Genomic DNA, 14,136 nt, shown 5'->3' with positions numbered 1-14,136 from the left:
TGCTGATGGCTACAAAATGAAAGCTCTCTTTGTGAAATGTCCTTCCGTAAGGGATCGCCACCCCACCCCCCCAAAAAGCAGCCCAATGAGAACTCATCATTCTCAGTGGCCATGGAATACTGTGAGTGGTGGTAGTGGAAAACCAGGAAGGGAATAGGAGTTGAACACAATGGAGTGTCCTGGGAAAGGGCATGTCTTATTGGAACCCTGAACATTTTGTTGATGATTGTAGCTAGACTATGATTAGCTCTGTGTTTAGGGGTAGCAGAGATTCAAACAAGTTAACACATAGTTAAGTAGAACATCTGCCCCACCTTCTGCCTCAGTAATTTTCAGTGTGGCATCTGCAATACCAGACAGAAAAATCCAGTGCCTATGGAGACAAAAAGCTCTTCATTTCTTCTGGATTTTTAATGCATTTCAGACAGCTCTGGTGATATTCAGCCCTGTTGTTCTGAAGCTTGACTAGCTCTATTACTGTCCCTTTTTGGGTGCTCCTTTCTCAAAATTCCTCTTTTGGGGGTCTTAAATACACAAAAGCAATCATCTCTGCCTATGCTTTCAGACTAATTAGCAAATTCAACACAAGCCAATAATTGGAACGCTAGTATTAAGCATTTCTGCAGGGGCAGAGCTTCAGAAGAAACACGGTTTGCCAGGAGCAAATGCCAAGAGGGGGCAAAATGCCAAGAGGGGGCAAAATGTCGTGATTCACAGGAGCAAATGCCAAGAGGAGGCAAAATGTCTTGATTCACAAAATGGACTGTGGGCAAGTTGTGCATTTTAAGAAAGTTAGCGGTGTTGACTTTATATTACTAAGAAGAGCCATAGCAGTTCTGATATCAAGATCTACCAAGATGAGCGGGATCCACTGGATCACTGGCTGGGGGCCTAAGTCCCCATCCTCCACTCAGCTGGAGAGACCAGGATATCTCTCCCATCCCCAACTGGCTCAGACGAGCCCTGTAGATCTAAGGTCATATAAGGGACATTCCAAAGGTGTGACAGACTTGGGACCAAAAGGGGAGAAATTTAGGGTTGATCCTAAACCCCTTCAGATCAGTCCCATGACCTGACAACTCAGCATAATTTAGTATTGCAAAAACAGTGCTGTAATTCAAACCTCACTCGCTGGATCATTGAAAGATTCCATCAACGGTGTATCCGAAAATGATTACATATCACCTGAGAAGACAGGTGAATTAATGTCAGTGTACTGGAAGAAGCAAAGATCCCCAGTGTTGAAGCAATGATTCTTCAACATCAACTTTGTTGGACTGGTCATGTTGTGCGGATGCCTGATGATCGTCTTCCAAAGCAACTACTTTATTCCGAACTTAAAAATGGAAAGCACAATGCTGATGGTCAACAAAAGAGGTTCAAAGACTCTCTCAAGGCAAATCTTAAAAAATGTAGTATAAACACCAACAACTGGGAAACACTGGCCCGCAAGCGCTCCAATTGGAGAACAGCCTTTACGAAAGGTGTCATGGGCTTTGAAGACACTTGAACTCAGGACGAAAGGGAGGAACGTACTAAGAGGAAGTTATGTTTGGCAAACCCTCACTGTGATCAACTCCCACCCGGAAACCTATGTCCCCACTGTAGAAGGTCGTGTGGATCTAGAATTGGCCTCCACAGTCACTTATGGTCTCACTTTTAAAACCTTACTTGGCTACAAGTGATCGCCAAAGAAGAAGTAGTAATTAAAACACTATTTTAAACTCTTGTTTTCCTTCTGCCAGGCTCAGGCTGGCTCAGCCAGAATGCAGTTTGGATTTGGTATACTATATACCAGCTTAATTCATGCTATCTTGCTATATGCTTGCTTCTTGTGTATAGGATTGCTCCCTAAACCTATTCCTTTTTTCTTTTTTATCATAGCCATTTAGTGTGTTAACCAAGGAGTAGGAGGAACAATTAGTATCATAAATGATCTGAAACAGGCCTTGATGCCTCATGGCAGTTCCACACAGTGCTTAAAGTCCACGGGAGTATCTGGAGTTAACCATTTCAGTCCAAAGCAGAGCCTCAGGGAGGGAACTGAACAAGAGAGCTTACACCAGTAAATAGCAAACAACTTAAAATAAAATAAAATAAACACCTTGTGAATATGGTTAATGCTGAGGGAATAGGGGGTTAAAGAGACACTATTAAAAAAATATGAGTGATAAAGTTCTAGAAATGTGGGTATTTGATTCAAATAACTTGTGGGTGAATGTTTCTATGTTCCTATGTAACAGATACTGGTTATCATTTATGTTAAATTTATTTCTCAAAGAGAAGCAGCATCTCTACTTTCCTTCTGGAAAGAAAACTTCCCTCGCACAGTAGGCATGTTATACAAGAGTATGAAAACATCTGAATATGTATAATGTCGGCAGGCATGATAATGACTGCACAGACCTGGAGCATCCAAAATTGAATTTAGACAGTTTCTATGTTCAGCAGGATCAGTTGGTAGTGGTTTTCCTGGGGCAATACCAATTGAGGCTAATGTGTGGGGTGGGTGGGTGGCGACAACACACATTCTTAATGCCCTTTAAAATATAATAACAACAACAACAACAACAACAACAACAACAACAACAGCAGCAGCAGCAGCAGCAGCAGCAACAACAACAACAACAACAACAACAACAACAACAACTTATTGATACCCCACCTATCTGGCTGGGTTTCCCCAGTCACTCTGGGCGGCTCCCAACAGAATATTAAAAACATGATAAAACATCAAACACTAAAAACTTCCCTAAACAGGGCTGCCTTCAGATGTCTTCTAAAAGTCAGATATTTCCTTAACTTCTGATGGGAGGGCATTCCACAGGGTGGGTGCTACTACCAAGAAGGCCCTCTGTCTGGTCCCCTGTAACCTCACTTCTCACAGTGAGGGAACCGCCAGAAGGCCCTCAGCCCTGGACCTCAGTGTCCAGGCTGAATGATAGAGGTGGAGACGCTCCTTCAGGTATACTGGGCCGAGGCCGAGGTGCATCCAGCCTTCTTGAGAAGTTTTATAATGAATGTGCTAGACGCACCTCTATGGGGATGCAGTTCCACAACTTAAAGTCTGCCACAGAGAATGCCCTCTCCAAGGCCACCAGCACTCCAAGCTTCTGAGGCTGGTGGAGATACCAAGAGAGTATATCCACTCCTTATAATTAGCTAATGAAAATACTGAGCAAGACATACATTTGCCAACATCATACAATTGCTTTTAAACCACACACATACCTGTAAATCTGTGCAACATCCTTCGCTTGGATTTCTTTCAGAATCTCCTGGCTGAGGTGAGGATCACTTGGTTTGGGGGGTGGTGGTGGGGAAGGAGGGCACCGTACGTGTCCATAGTAGCCGATCAAAACCCCCAAAATAAATAGACTCAAAGCAGTGCAAAATAGCTTAAATATCCAGCAAAAGCTGTAGCGGTTGCTCTTTGGTGGAGGCCTTGTATAATGGGAGACGTAATCTGGATCTTCCTGAAGCCTCTGGAACCTCCCTTTGGGAGATGCTGATGGCTGGATGGGCTCCAGGTCCAGGTCCGTGTTTTGAGTAATTCCCACTTGTTGATGGACTGTCCCATCCAGCTGGAAATGGTCAAAGCCAGGCTCCTCCAGTTCTTTCTCCATATCCCATTCTAGCTCTAGGGAAGTGGCTTGGAGGTCATCACTCTCTAGATATTGTGCCCTCTGGTCTGTGCCGACTTTGTGGTATGCCATCTTTTTACCTGTGGGTTAAAAGGATAAAGTCAACCCAAAGGCAATGAATTGTTTTAAACAGAGTTCTAGGTTGTTCTTTAATGCATTGATAGATGCAGATTCATAAATGCTGGGAGATTTGTAGTGATCTGATATACTAGCCTATTTTATAAGTAGCTTTCATGTTTTTTAAAAAATCTCTAAACTGTGTAACATTTTTTATTCGGAATCCCCCTTTCCATTACATCTCTGTTGCCCTTTTTGTTGCTTATTGAAGGCTTTCCTTTTTCAGCAAAGTGGAGAGTCCAGTCTGTATTGTCCATTTATTAATCAGGATTTGTATGCGGCTTAGGGAGTAACCCAAACCCAGGACTGAGTGGAGTTCAGAAAAGGTGGATCTCTGGCTGAGGTCTGCAAAAGGAGTAGAGGAAGTGAAGACCCTATTTAAAAATGTGCAGGGTCAGAGCTTCTCTTATCTTGGGGTTGCTAAGATGCCAATCAGCTCCCGGCTGCCAGGTATGCTTGCCAATCAGGTCAAGGCCACTGGCATGTCTTACAAGCATTTGAAACGCTATTTAAAATTCCTGCTTAGTTTGAAAATACTAATGGTGAACTGTCCAGAAGGGAATCCCTTTTTATGCCTGATGGGGAATAAGTGGAATTATGAATCTGAGAGCTCACCCACACCTCTACTCACCCCATGCCTAGAAAGCGTTAGTAGCCCAAGTGGTTTCCCGCTTGACCCATGCTTTCTAGACATGAGTCCAAATGGTTTTGCCTCCCCCCCTCTGGTTTCTCCTGAAAAATCCACTCTTTAGTGCTAAATTAGAGTAAATGTTGATCCAGGGAAAACCCAATTGGTTTTCTCTGTGGGTTTTCATGGGTGAAAGCAGCAGAGCAAATGGAAGTGAGGATGAGCCCCGACTGAGGTCTCAGTGTCTTGTCCTTCCCATTGTATCTGGTCCCCTCCAAAGGTTTTTGGACTCTGAATCCCATCAGCCATGGCAGGCATGACCAATGATGCAAGTTGTTGCTTATAATGCTTCTCAGTAAAAAGAATGATTCAGGGAGGATAAAAAAGCATTTTACCAGTCATCTACCCAAGTAAGGAAGTGCTGGCTTATGTTGAAACTTCCAGGGTGACATTTTGTTCTTTTTAATTGGTCAACAAAAGCCTTCCATCTGGACAGAATGCTTTATTCGTTACCTGTATATAAATGTGCAGTTCTTGAATGTCTCGTTAATTTACTTGGAATTTGTCCTGCTGATCTGATTTAATCTCCTCCAGTTACTTGTTGGGTTCCCCCCTCCTTTGTCTCTCTCCCATTTTAAATGAATCAACGTCACTGCCTGGTTGGTATTCTTAGCAAAATGGTTTCCTTAATGGCAAAGTATGACAGTGGCAGTTCCAGGCATATTTCTATCTCAACACGCGCACCCTCAAAGTAGAACTCTGACCTCTAATCTAAACATTCAAAGTCAATTCCCTACAAATCATTTTCTAAACTGACTGCAGGGACGAGACATCGTTTTCATTCATACTTTGACAATAGACATTCCATCACATAAGCAGCGGCAATTTAACGCTTTTCAAACAGCAGACAGACCCATCAATTAGAATGAAATGCAGATACAGATATTAACTCCTCAATGTGACGGGTATCTGACTGACACCCGCATCGCGCCCTCCTCCCACTCCTTGTTACACATTAATAAATTTTCTTTATCTAAGATCCATCTTCCAGATAGCGTTTTCTGGGTCACATATTGGATGAACCTACTTATATGCGGCAGCACAGAGAGGGAGTTGAGCAATCATATTTGAAAAGGGGAGAAAGGAGATTACAAAATACTCCAAAATGCAGATACAGCCCACTGTATGTTAACACAAGAGAGAGAGAGAGAGAGAGAGAGAGAGAGAGAGAGAGAGAGAGAGTGCACCCTATCTAGATCTACACTGCTCCTAATTTGCAAATCCTATTTCCTTACAAAGGATTAGCCATTTGGAGGTCCTCGCCCACCAACGGTGCCCCAAATGACATTGCTAATAGACTTGCCACCAGCACATAATAACTCTTCAATGATAAAATGTTTTGTGAACCCAGCACACACTCTTCAGTTGCTCTCCTGTCCAGTTGTTGTGGTTCTATCAACATCACAAACATCTGGCCTCTACCAGTGTTAGGAGACATATGCCAGAAAAAAATCACCAATTGCCATCACTCTAGAGTCCAGCAGTGAACAGGTCACTGAATCTTAGGCAGAGGTGGTGAACTAGGTTTGGCTTTAAGCATGATAGTGGTGATCAGGGACTCACTGAATCCAAGGCTAGCAAGCAGGAAGCAGTTGAACTGGATCCCACAGTGCCAGGGCCTATACTGCTTGGTACTACATTAACCTCACAGTTGAATTACTACAATGTACTCTGTGTTGGGCTACCCTTGAAGTTGGTCTGGAGGTTGCAGCTGTTGCAGAATGTGGCAGCTAGGTTGCTTGTTGGGCCAAACTTCTGCTAGCATAAAACACCTTCCTTGTCGAAGTTGCACTGGCTGCTAATCTGCTACCCGGCCAAATTCAATGTGATGGTACTAAGGCCCTATACAAGATTCTTGAGCGGTGGTTGTGGACCAGATCCAGACACTCCTGGAGGAAACTGATTTTCTAGATCCATCTCCACTGGAGTTTAGGCCCAGTTTTGGCACAGAAACTGCTTTGGTTGAGAGAGAAATGGGGAAAATTTGTCTATGTTAATTCCCCTCAACCTCTCATTGACTTTCAATAAACATTGACCATAGTATCCTCCTGGAGCACCTATCTAAGTTGGGCGTGGGTGGCACCACTTTGCAGTGGTTCCAGACCTACTTGGATGGTTGTTTCTAAAGGTTGATGTTTGGGGCATGCTCTTCAGCCCTGTGGAACCTTCAACGTGGGGTTCTTGAAGGCTTGATTTTATCCCACATGCTGTTTAACATCTACATGAAACTGCAGAGTGAGGTCATCCAGAGTTTTGGAGTATGTTGTCAGCTGATGACACACAGCTCTAGTTTTCCTTTACGTCTGCAGGTGAGGCAGTGTATGTACTGAACTGATGTCTTGTCTTAGTAAATGGACTAAACGGAAGCCAACAAACTGAAGCTCAATCCAGATAACACTGTGGATGGTTCCCTTGACTGGATGGATGGGAGGTTGCCTGTTCTTGATGGGGTTACACTTCCTCTGAAGGAGCAGGTACACAGTTTGGGGGTGCTTCTGGACCCTTTGCTGTCACTTGAGGCTCCGTGACCTATCTCGGCAGGGATAACCTACCTTCTGTCATCTATGCTATGGTAACCCATAGGTTAGATTACTGCAATGGGGCTGCCTCGGATGGTGGTGCAGAATTCAGTGGCTAGGTTGCTCACCGGGACAAGACACTGATCCTGGTCCAACTGCACTGGCTGCCAATTGGTTTCTGGGCTGAATTCAAAGTGCTAGTTTTGATCTATAAAACCTTAAATGGCTCAGGACCGCAACAACTAAAGGCCCGCCTCTCCCCATATGAACTGACCTGGTTTATATTCCTATAGTAAACATATTCTTATAGTAGAATCTCCAAACCATACAAGAATGACCTAGTTAACAGGAACAAATAGTTTTCAGGTGCTTTATAAATAATTTATGTAGAGTTTATGTGGATTAAAGAGAGCACCGGAAACATCAATTTGCAACAAGGTTCCATTTGTGCTATATATTTAGAAATCATTTAGAATCATAGAAACATAGAGTTGGAAGAGACCACAAGGGCCATCGAGTCCAACCCCCTGCCAAGCAGGAAACACCACCAGAGCACTCCTGACTTATGGTTGTAAAGCCTCTGCTTAAAGACCTCCAAAGAAGGAGACTCCACCACACTCCTTGGCAGCAAATTCCACTGTTGAACAGCTCTTACTGTCAGGAAGTTCTTCCTAATGTTTGGGTGGAATCTTCTTTCTTGTAGTTTGGATCCATTGCTCCATGTCCGCTTCTCTGGAGCAGCAGAAAACAACCTTTCTCCCTCCTCTATGTGACATCCTTTTATATATTTGAACATGGCTATCATATCACCCCTTAACCTCCTCTTCTCCAGGCTAAACATGCCCAGCTCCCTTAGCCGTTCCTCATAAGGCATCGTTTCCAGGCCTTTGACCATTTTGGTTGCCCTCCTCTGGACCCGTTTAAAGCAGTATCATAATAATTTAAGCAGTCGTGGTTTCCCCCAAAGAATATTGGGAACTGTAGTTGCTTAAGGGTGCTTAGAGTTGCAATGAGACACTTATTTTCCTCGTATAACCAGAATTACCAGAGTTCCCTTTTACGGTCATGGGTTCAAGCCCCATGTTGGGCAAAAGATTCCTGCATGGGGTGTGTGTGGACTAGATGACCCCCCCTCCATGGAACTTGCCGCTTTGCAATTCTATGATTCTGTTGTTAAATCACTCTATGAAATGCAGCTCTTTGAAAGGGAATCGGGGTCTTTCGTAACAACTCTTAGCACCTTTCATGGGCAATCAAAGTCCCAGCTGGGGACATTGGGACTGGGGGCAAGATGGCGGGGTGGGAGCAGGAACGGGCATCCAGAAGCCAGGAGTCAGGAAGTCAAGAGTCCGAGGATCAGAGAGCCGGGAGTCAAGAAGCCAAGGGTCCGAGGGTCAGGAAGCAGGGAGTCACGAAGTCAAGGGTCCAAGGATCAAGAAGCAAGGAGTCACGAAGTCAAGGGTCTGAGGATCAAAGAGTCAAGGAGCCAAACGCAGCAAGGCAGGAAACGTGTTGCTGTGGCAAAAAGCCGAAGGGAAATGCTGACCTTATATCCCTTCCCGGCTCTTGCCACCAGGTGCTGTTAGTTACTAATCAGCCTCACCTGTGCGGCCGTGCCTTGTCTCTTCAGAACAAACTTAGGAAGGCCCCAGTCCTGCAAAGCCCTACTGGTCACAGGGCCTGGCTCCTGCACACACTCCTGACACACATGGCAGTTCCCAGAATTCTTTGGGGGAAGCCAAGACTGTTTAAAGTGGTATGATGCTATTTTAAATGTGTAGTGTAGATGGAGTCTAACTCTGAACCAGAGAGTAGTATTACGGTTACGTGAAATAGCACCCCATCCATGATGTGTCAGCTACAAAGCACAGAAGTCCTTGATCACCCAGATGCCAATATTTGTGTGGATTGCCTCCACTTAAAACAGCAGTAAGGAACGGGTATCCCTTAAGCTGTTGTTTACTGACAAGTCGCATTATCTCTGACCATTGGCCATGCTGGCTGAATCTGATGGGACTTGTTGTCCAGCAAGATCCAATGAGAGCTGCAGGTTATGCACCACTATTTCAAAAAGTCATAACATGACACCACACCACATGGAATCGATAGACAGCCCTCAGAAACAATGTTTTGCATACATGCTACAGCAAAAGCAAAGCCAAACATGGAAGGCTCTAAAATGCTTATTTTTATGGCACTGGAAGTAAGAAGTCAGCATTCCCGCACAGCTGCCTTCATCCTAGTCTGCATATAAAACAGAATGCAGCGGCAGCATGTCAAATCAAATGGTTGTAAGTGCTGACTCTTAGCAAAACAAAACCAAAAAAATAAAACAACACACACACAAAAACAAAAACACAGAAGCCAACATATATCGGCAGCGTCCAAGCACTCTGCATTTACAACAGTTTTAAAGGAATATTTTGGTCAGGAGGATGCATGCTAATCAAGAATGCTTAAGTATCTGTCCACGTAAGCATATCATAAAAATGGTATAAAATTGCATTTAATGGCTGCTACTCTGAATAAGCAATAACCATTTTTCTATGTTGCATATCACAGCTATTTCCCACTGAAAGGGAGTACTCAGAGGAGGGCTTTTTCCTCCTTTAATTGGAAAGGGTTCTCTAAATAAGATCAAGATTTCCTAAGGAGCATTCATTTTCTCACGGGAAATTCATGCACTAACAAAAACGCGTTCAGGAGAGCTTCACAATTGTGTAGCTGGAGGAGGTATAGAATAGGACCTGCATTAGGCAGACTGAGATGGTAGGATGAAAGGGCAGTGGGTTTTTTCCAGTGAGTTAATTCATGATTACAACATTTCCCCCCACCAAAGAAACACCTGTGTGTTTGTAATATTCTGTTGGGAGCCACGCAGTTTGGCCCAGCCAGATGGGTGGTGGTGGTGGTGGTTGTTAACAAACTACAGTTCCCAACATGCTTTGGGGGAAGCCATGACTGTTCAGGTCATTTAATAATGCTTTAAATGTAAAGTACGAATGTGACCTTTGACTATGGACCTTTACCATTCCACCTCAGGCAGTGAAATGACTTGGGTTGGTCCTGCGTGGGCATTTGCAAAGCCTCTCTGAGAAATGTCATTATTTATTCATCTTTACTAGTCACCTCATAAAACTGAATTCTCTAGGTGAAATGCAGCATTAAACAGACACGCCAAAATACGATCAGCTCAACCCTAAAATCCAAGCCAGAGTGAGAAAGTAATACAAATTGTATTATTTATAAAAAAGTATTTCCACGCCACCACATCACAAAATATCAAGCTGGCCGTGTAAGCAAACATACCGTATAACAGGTACGAAGACTGAAATCACCTCACAAGGGCAAAAAACCAACTAGCATTGGCATGCTTTGTACACTCCTGGTCACCTCACATCAAAAGGAAGATTCTAGAATTGGAAAAGGTTCAGCCCAAATTATCAAGGGAATGGAGTGACTCCCCCCTCCCCCATGAAGAAAGGTCTTTTTAATTTAGATAAAAGCTAAGAGGTAACACGATAGAAGTCTATAAAATTATTCATAGCATGGAGAATGTGGAGAGAGAAAAGTTTCAATCCTTTTCACGTAACAGCTAAATGTTGGAAGATTCATGACAGATAAAAGAGAGTGCTTCTTTGTGCAGTGTGCAGTTAACCTGTGGAACTCTCTCCCACTGGAAGATGTGATGGCCACCAACTTGGATGGCTTCAAGTTGGACAAATTCATGGATGGCAAAGGTATCAATGGCTACTAGCGATTGATTCCCACCAGTGGGAAGAAGGACAGAGATGCTACAATCATGTGATCTAAACACATGGATATACCATAGGTTATTTTAAATTTGGGGGATTTGCAAAAGCTGAGGTTGTGCAAGGGAGGCGAAGTACTACTTGTGGTGTTCCCCCGCCCCCCCCAAAAAAACTACTGTAAGAATGCATTAAAAATATATCTAAATTTTAACTGCAATCAACAAGATTTATGTTTTCTTAATTTTGAAGCCATTGTGTGCAGGTAGTAATCATTTTCTTTCTTTCGTGAAACACAGGTATGCATGATACCTGCACATGACTAACACAAGCCACACTTGCGCCCCATTATACAATATATTTCTCAGTGAATACTGGTGTGTGACAGCTGAAGTAGGTGCAGCAGGTTGCTATGACAACTGCTGTGGGTGGAAACTAAGGCAAGTATATTTATTTTCACAACGTATGTGCATACACAAGCATATATCCTAAATCCATAACCCCCATTAGGATGTGTATGAAGAGTCTGGCATCTTGCGAAATGCTCACTTTTGGCAGATGTTACACCCGTGGAAGTAGACAAATTGTATTTAAGTTGAATCTGTATTGACAGTTATAGAAACTTGGTTGTTTGAAGTGGCTTTCTCATGGCCGTATTGATTTTCCCGTGAAGTGTGTTCTTCCTTCTATCCATGCTTCCTTCTCAGGTTTTCAGTTCAAACCCCTCAGGTTCAGTCTATTCTTGTGGTTTCTTTTTTTAATCTGACCTGGGAAGCAAACCTTGTACAGAGTCTAGGGCACAAAGAGGATTTGTGCTCTTGATAGGAAGGGGAGAGACTGGACAAGTTGTGGGCTGAGGTCCAGAATGTCAAGGGTGACACAGAATTTCAGATATTTGACTCCAGTTTACTATTATTATTTACTAGTAGCCTCATAACCCAGCGTTGCTGAGGAATTCAAAGAAACCAAAAAACTCAGTGCAGTTTTGAAAGCTCCAGTCAGCCATTTTTTTTTTAAATAATATTTATTCAAAATTTAAAAGTTACAGAAAGAAAGAAAAAAGAAAAAAAGAAAAATACAAAATACAAAAAATACACCAACAACAAAAAAGAAAATACACTCACTTGAAAAAGAAGAAGAAAAAAACCAAATTAAACCTTTGCATAACTTTCTTCCTTTACTTATTTCCTTGACTTCCTCACACCTCCCATTTTTGTATTCCAGTTCAAATCGTTATTTCTGCAAATCCTTCCAACCTTATTTTCATTTAAGTAATTTAATTTATTTTTAAAAACCACTTTTACTTTATCCAATCTTAACTCTCATCCAAACCTATATATCAATACTTATTCTTAAGACGTTTTTCTAAGGTCGAAATAGATTCCCTTCCACGAATTTCCCAACTCTTATACAAAACAAAAAAGCAAGTTTATATTATATACCCTTTGAGTTCCCAATTTCCATTCCACCCATACCCCCTTCCCGGTTTCAGTCCCCAACATAAGTCCATCAATCTCAAGAAGCCATCAGCCCGGGGATCTTACATCAGAGGCTCTTAAGTCTCTCTCATATCCCCTCTGCCAGTCTTTTTGATAGTCCTTAGTATTGAAAGCCAAGTCTCGGGGGAGCTCCAGCCCAACAGCACCCACATTCCTTCCAGCCAAACCTCCGTACTTAAAAGTAAGGCCTATGGGGTATTCCAAATCTTGTTTCATTCTCCTTTCAAATCAAAATGTCCCCAAAGCTCCAACTTCCACCTGAATCAAATTTGTAATCCTAGGGTCATCTGATCTCCACATAAGGAGATCTCTCCATCTTTCACTTTCCAATTCAGGCCAAGCTTCCATCTTCAAAAAATTATTTCCCCTTGTTGCCATCATGTCAGGCCTCAGATTGCAGCTCTCCTTTCGCATCTGCAGGGTTACGGCTCCCCCTTTCTTCTCTTCAGAGACAACATATTGTTGTTTAGTCGTTTAGTCGTGTCCGACTCTTCGTGACCCCATGGACCAGAGCACGCCAGGCACTCCTGTCTTCCAGAGACAACATAATTCTCCTCAATATAATTCTCCTTCTCAAATTTCCCTGTTTGTTCAGTTGAATAGAATTCCTGTGCCGAGTTCTTATCGAGTTCAATGATGGTATTCACTCTTGTGTCCAAAGTTGCAACATTTGTAGTCAAAACATCAATTTGACCTTGCAACTTTCCCAAGAGAAAAAATGTCCTATTCAGTTCAAACTGGATTTCCTCTCCAACAGCCATTCTCTGCAATATCCCAAAGCTCCCTCTAGGGGAATTTAAGTTTCTTTTTACTCCTTTCAGCACAGATCCAAAAGTCCAGTTAAATTGTAACAATCCTTCCTTCTTTTCAAAAACAAGCTTGTAACAAATGTAGACAACAGATACAAAGTCCTCTTTTTGTGTCTTGACAGCTAGCTTGACAGCTGTCAAATTGTTCTATACTTCATCAAAGGGCTCTCATGGACCATTCCTGGGTCCGGGGGGGGGGGTGGCACATCAATTCCCAAATTTAGTTCTTTTCCTGCAGGCTCCCCTGCTTCCAGATAGAAATTCTTATAGCGTCAATCCGTAGAATTAAAGTCTTTTACAGAAAAAAGGAAGGAAAAAAAACCTCTCCACGACCTTAGTTGACAGGTTCTTTGCTTTAAATTATTTACAGAAAGGGGAGGTGGACTTCCTGTTTGGACCTTCCCCGATCGTGCCGAATTTTAAAATATTTTTTTTAAAATCCAATTTCCGTACTACTCACGGGTTGTTGTTTGAAATCCGAATGTCCACAAAAAGAAGTCAGCACTCTCCAGCAACAGCTGTGCGGCTTCACTGTGCAAAAATAGCAGTCGATTCGAGACACCGCACCACTCACCCCGCGTCCCTTCGGGACCCCCGAAAAGGGGTTTCCGTGAGAGTAGGGGGGTGCTCTTGTTGTGAGCCGAATCCCACGTTCCCAGGCTTCCTCCGCCTGGGATTTTTGAAGGGTCTCCGCCTTCGTCTGGTGTCTTCATTACATATCTTTAGGTGTGTTACGGAAGGGGGGGGGCACGTCTTCTTCACCTTCTTCTTCGCTACAATATATCAATTTATTTCCAATCGTCAATGTCAAAAGGGACTAAAATCTATAAAATTCATAGAAAATCAGCGTGCCAGTTTGCTCAATTACTCTAGGACTCCATCACATCTCCCCTGTCCAGCATAATCCCTCAAGCAAGGTGTCAAGACCCTAATCCTTTCAAATTGCTCTGATCAGCCTTTCCTCCAGACAATGTCAGGTGGCAGACTACGCATATTTGAGACCATTGTTTTTTCATCCCCAGGAAGTGTTTATCTGTGCATATCTCCAGCTCTGCATATTCCCCCCTCCCTCCTCCATATGTTAATCTGTGTAACCCCCCCCCCACCTTCC

General features: G+C 43.1%; 1 protein-coding gene across 6 annotated transcripts in view; it reads right to left on the bottom strand.

Moving 5' to 3' along the window:
* The window catches only part of NAALADL2 (N-acetylated alpha-linked acidic dipeptidase like 2), an 821,817-nt gene that overhangs the window by 396,395 nt on the left and 411,286 nt on the right, over nucleotides 1-14,136 (bottom strand). For all 6 annotated transcript variants that reach the window (XM_081862367.1, XM_081862368.1, XM_081862369.1 and 3 more), the window contains one exon: nucleotides 3,232-3,724. In XM_081862367.1, the coding sequence (XP_081718493.1) occupies nucleotides 3,232-3,716 (485 nt within the window). In that variant the 5' untranslated portion in view covers nucleotides 3,717-3,724. The remainder of the gene's footprint in view (nucleotides 1-3,231; nucleotides 3,725-14,136) is intronic.

The sequence above is a fragment of the Podarcis erhardii genome (genome assembly GCF_964252035.2).
Source record: "Podarcis erhardii genome assembly, chromosome: 5".
Classification (NCBI taxonomy): Eukaryota; Metazoa; Chordata; class Lepidosauria; order Squamata; family Lacertidae; genus Podarcis; species Podarcis erhardii.
This window is presented reverse-complemented; position numbering and strand designations above follow the sequence as displayed.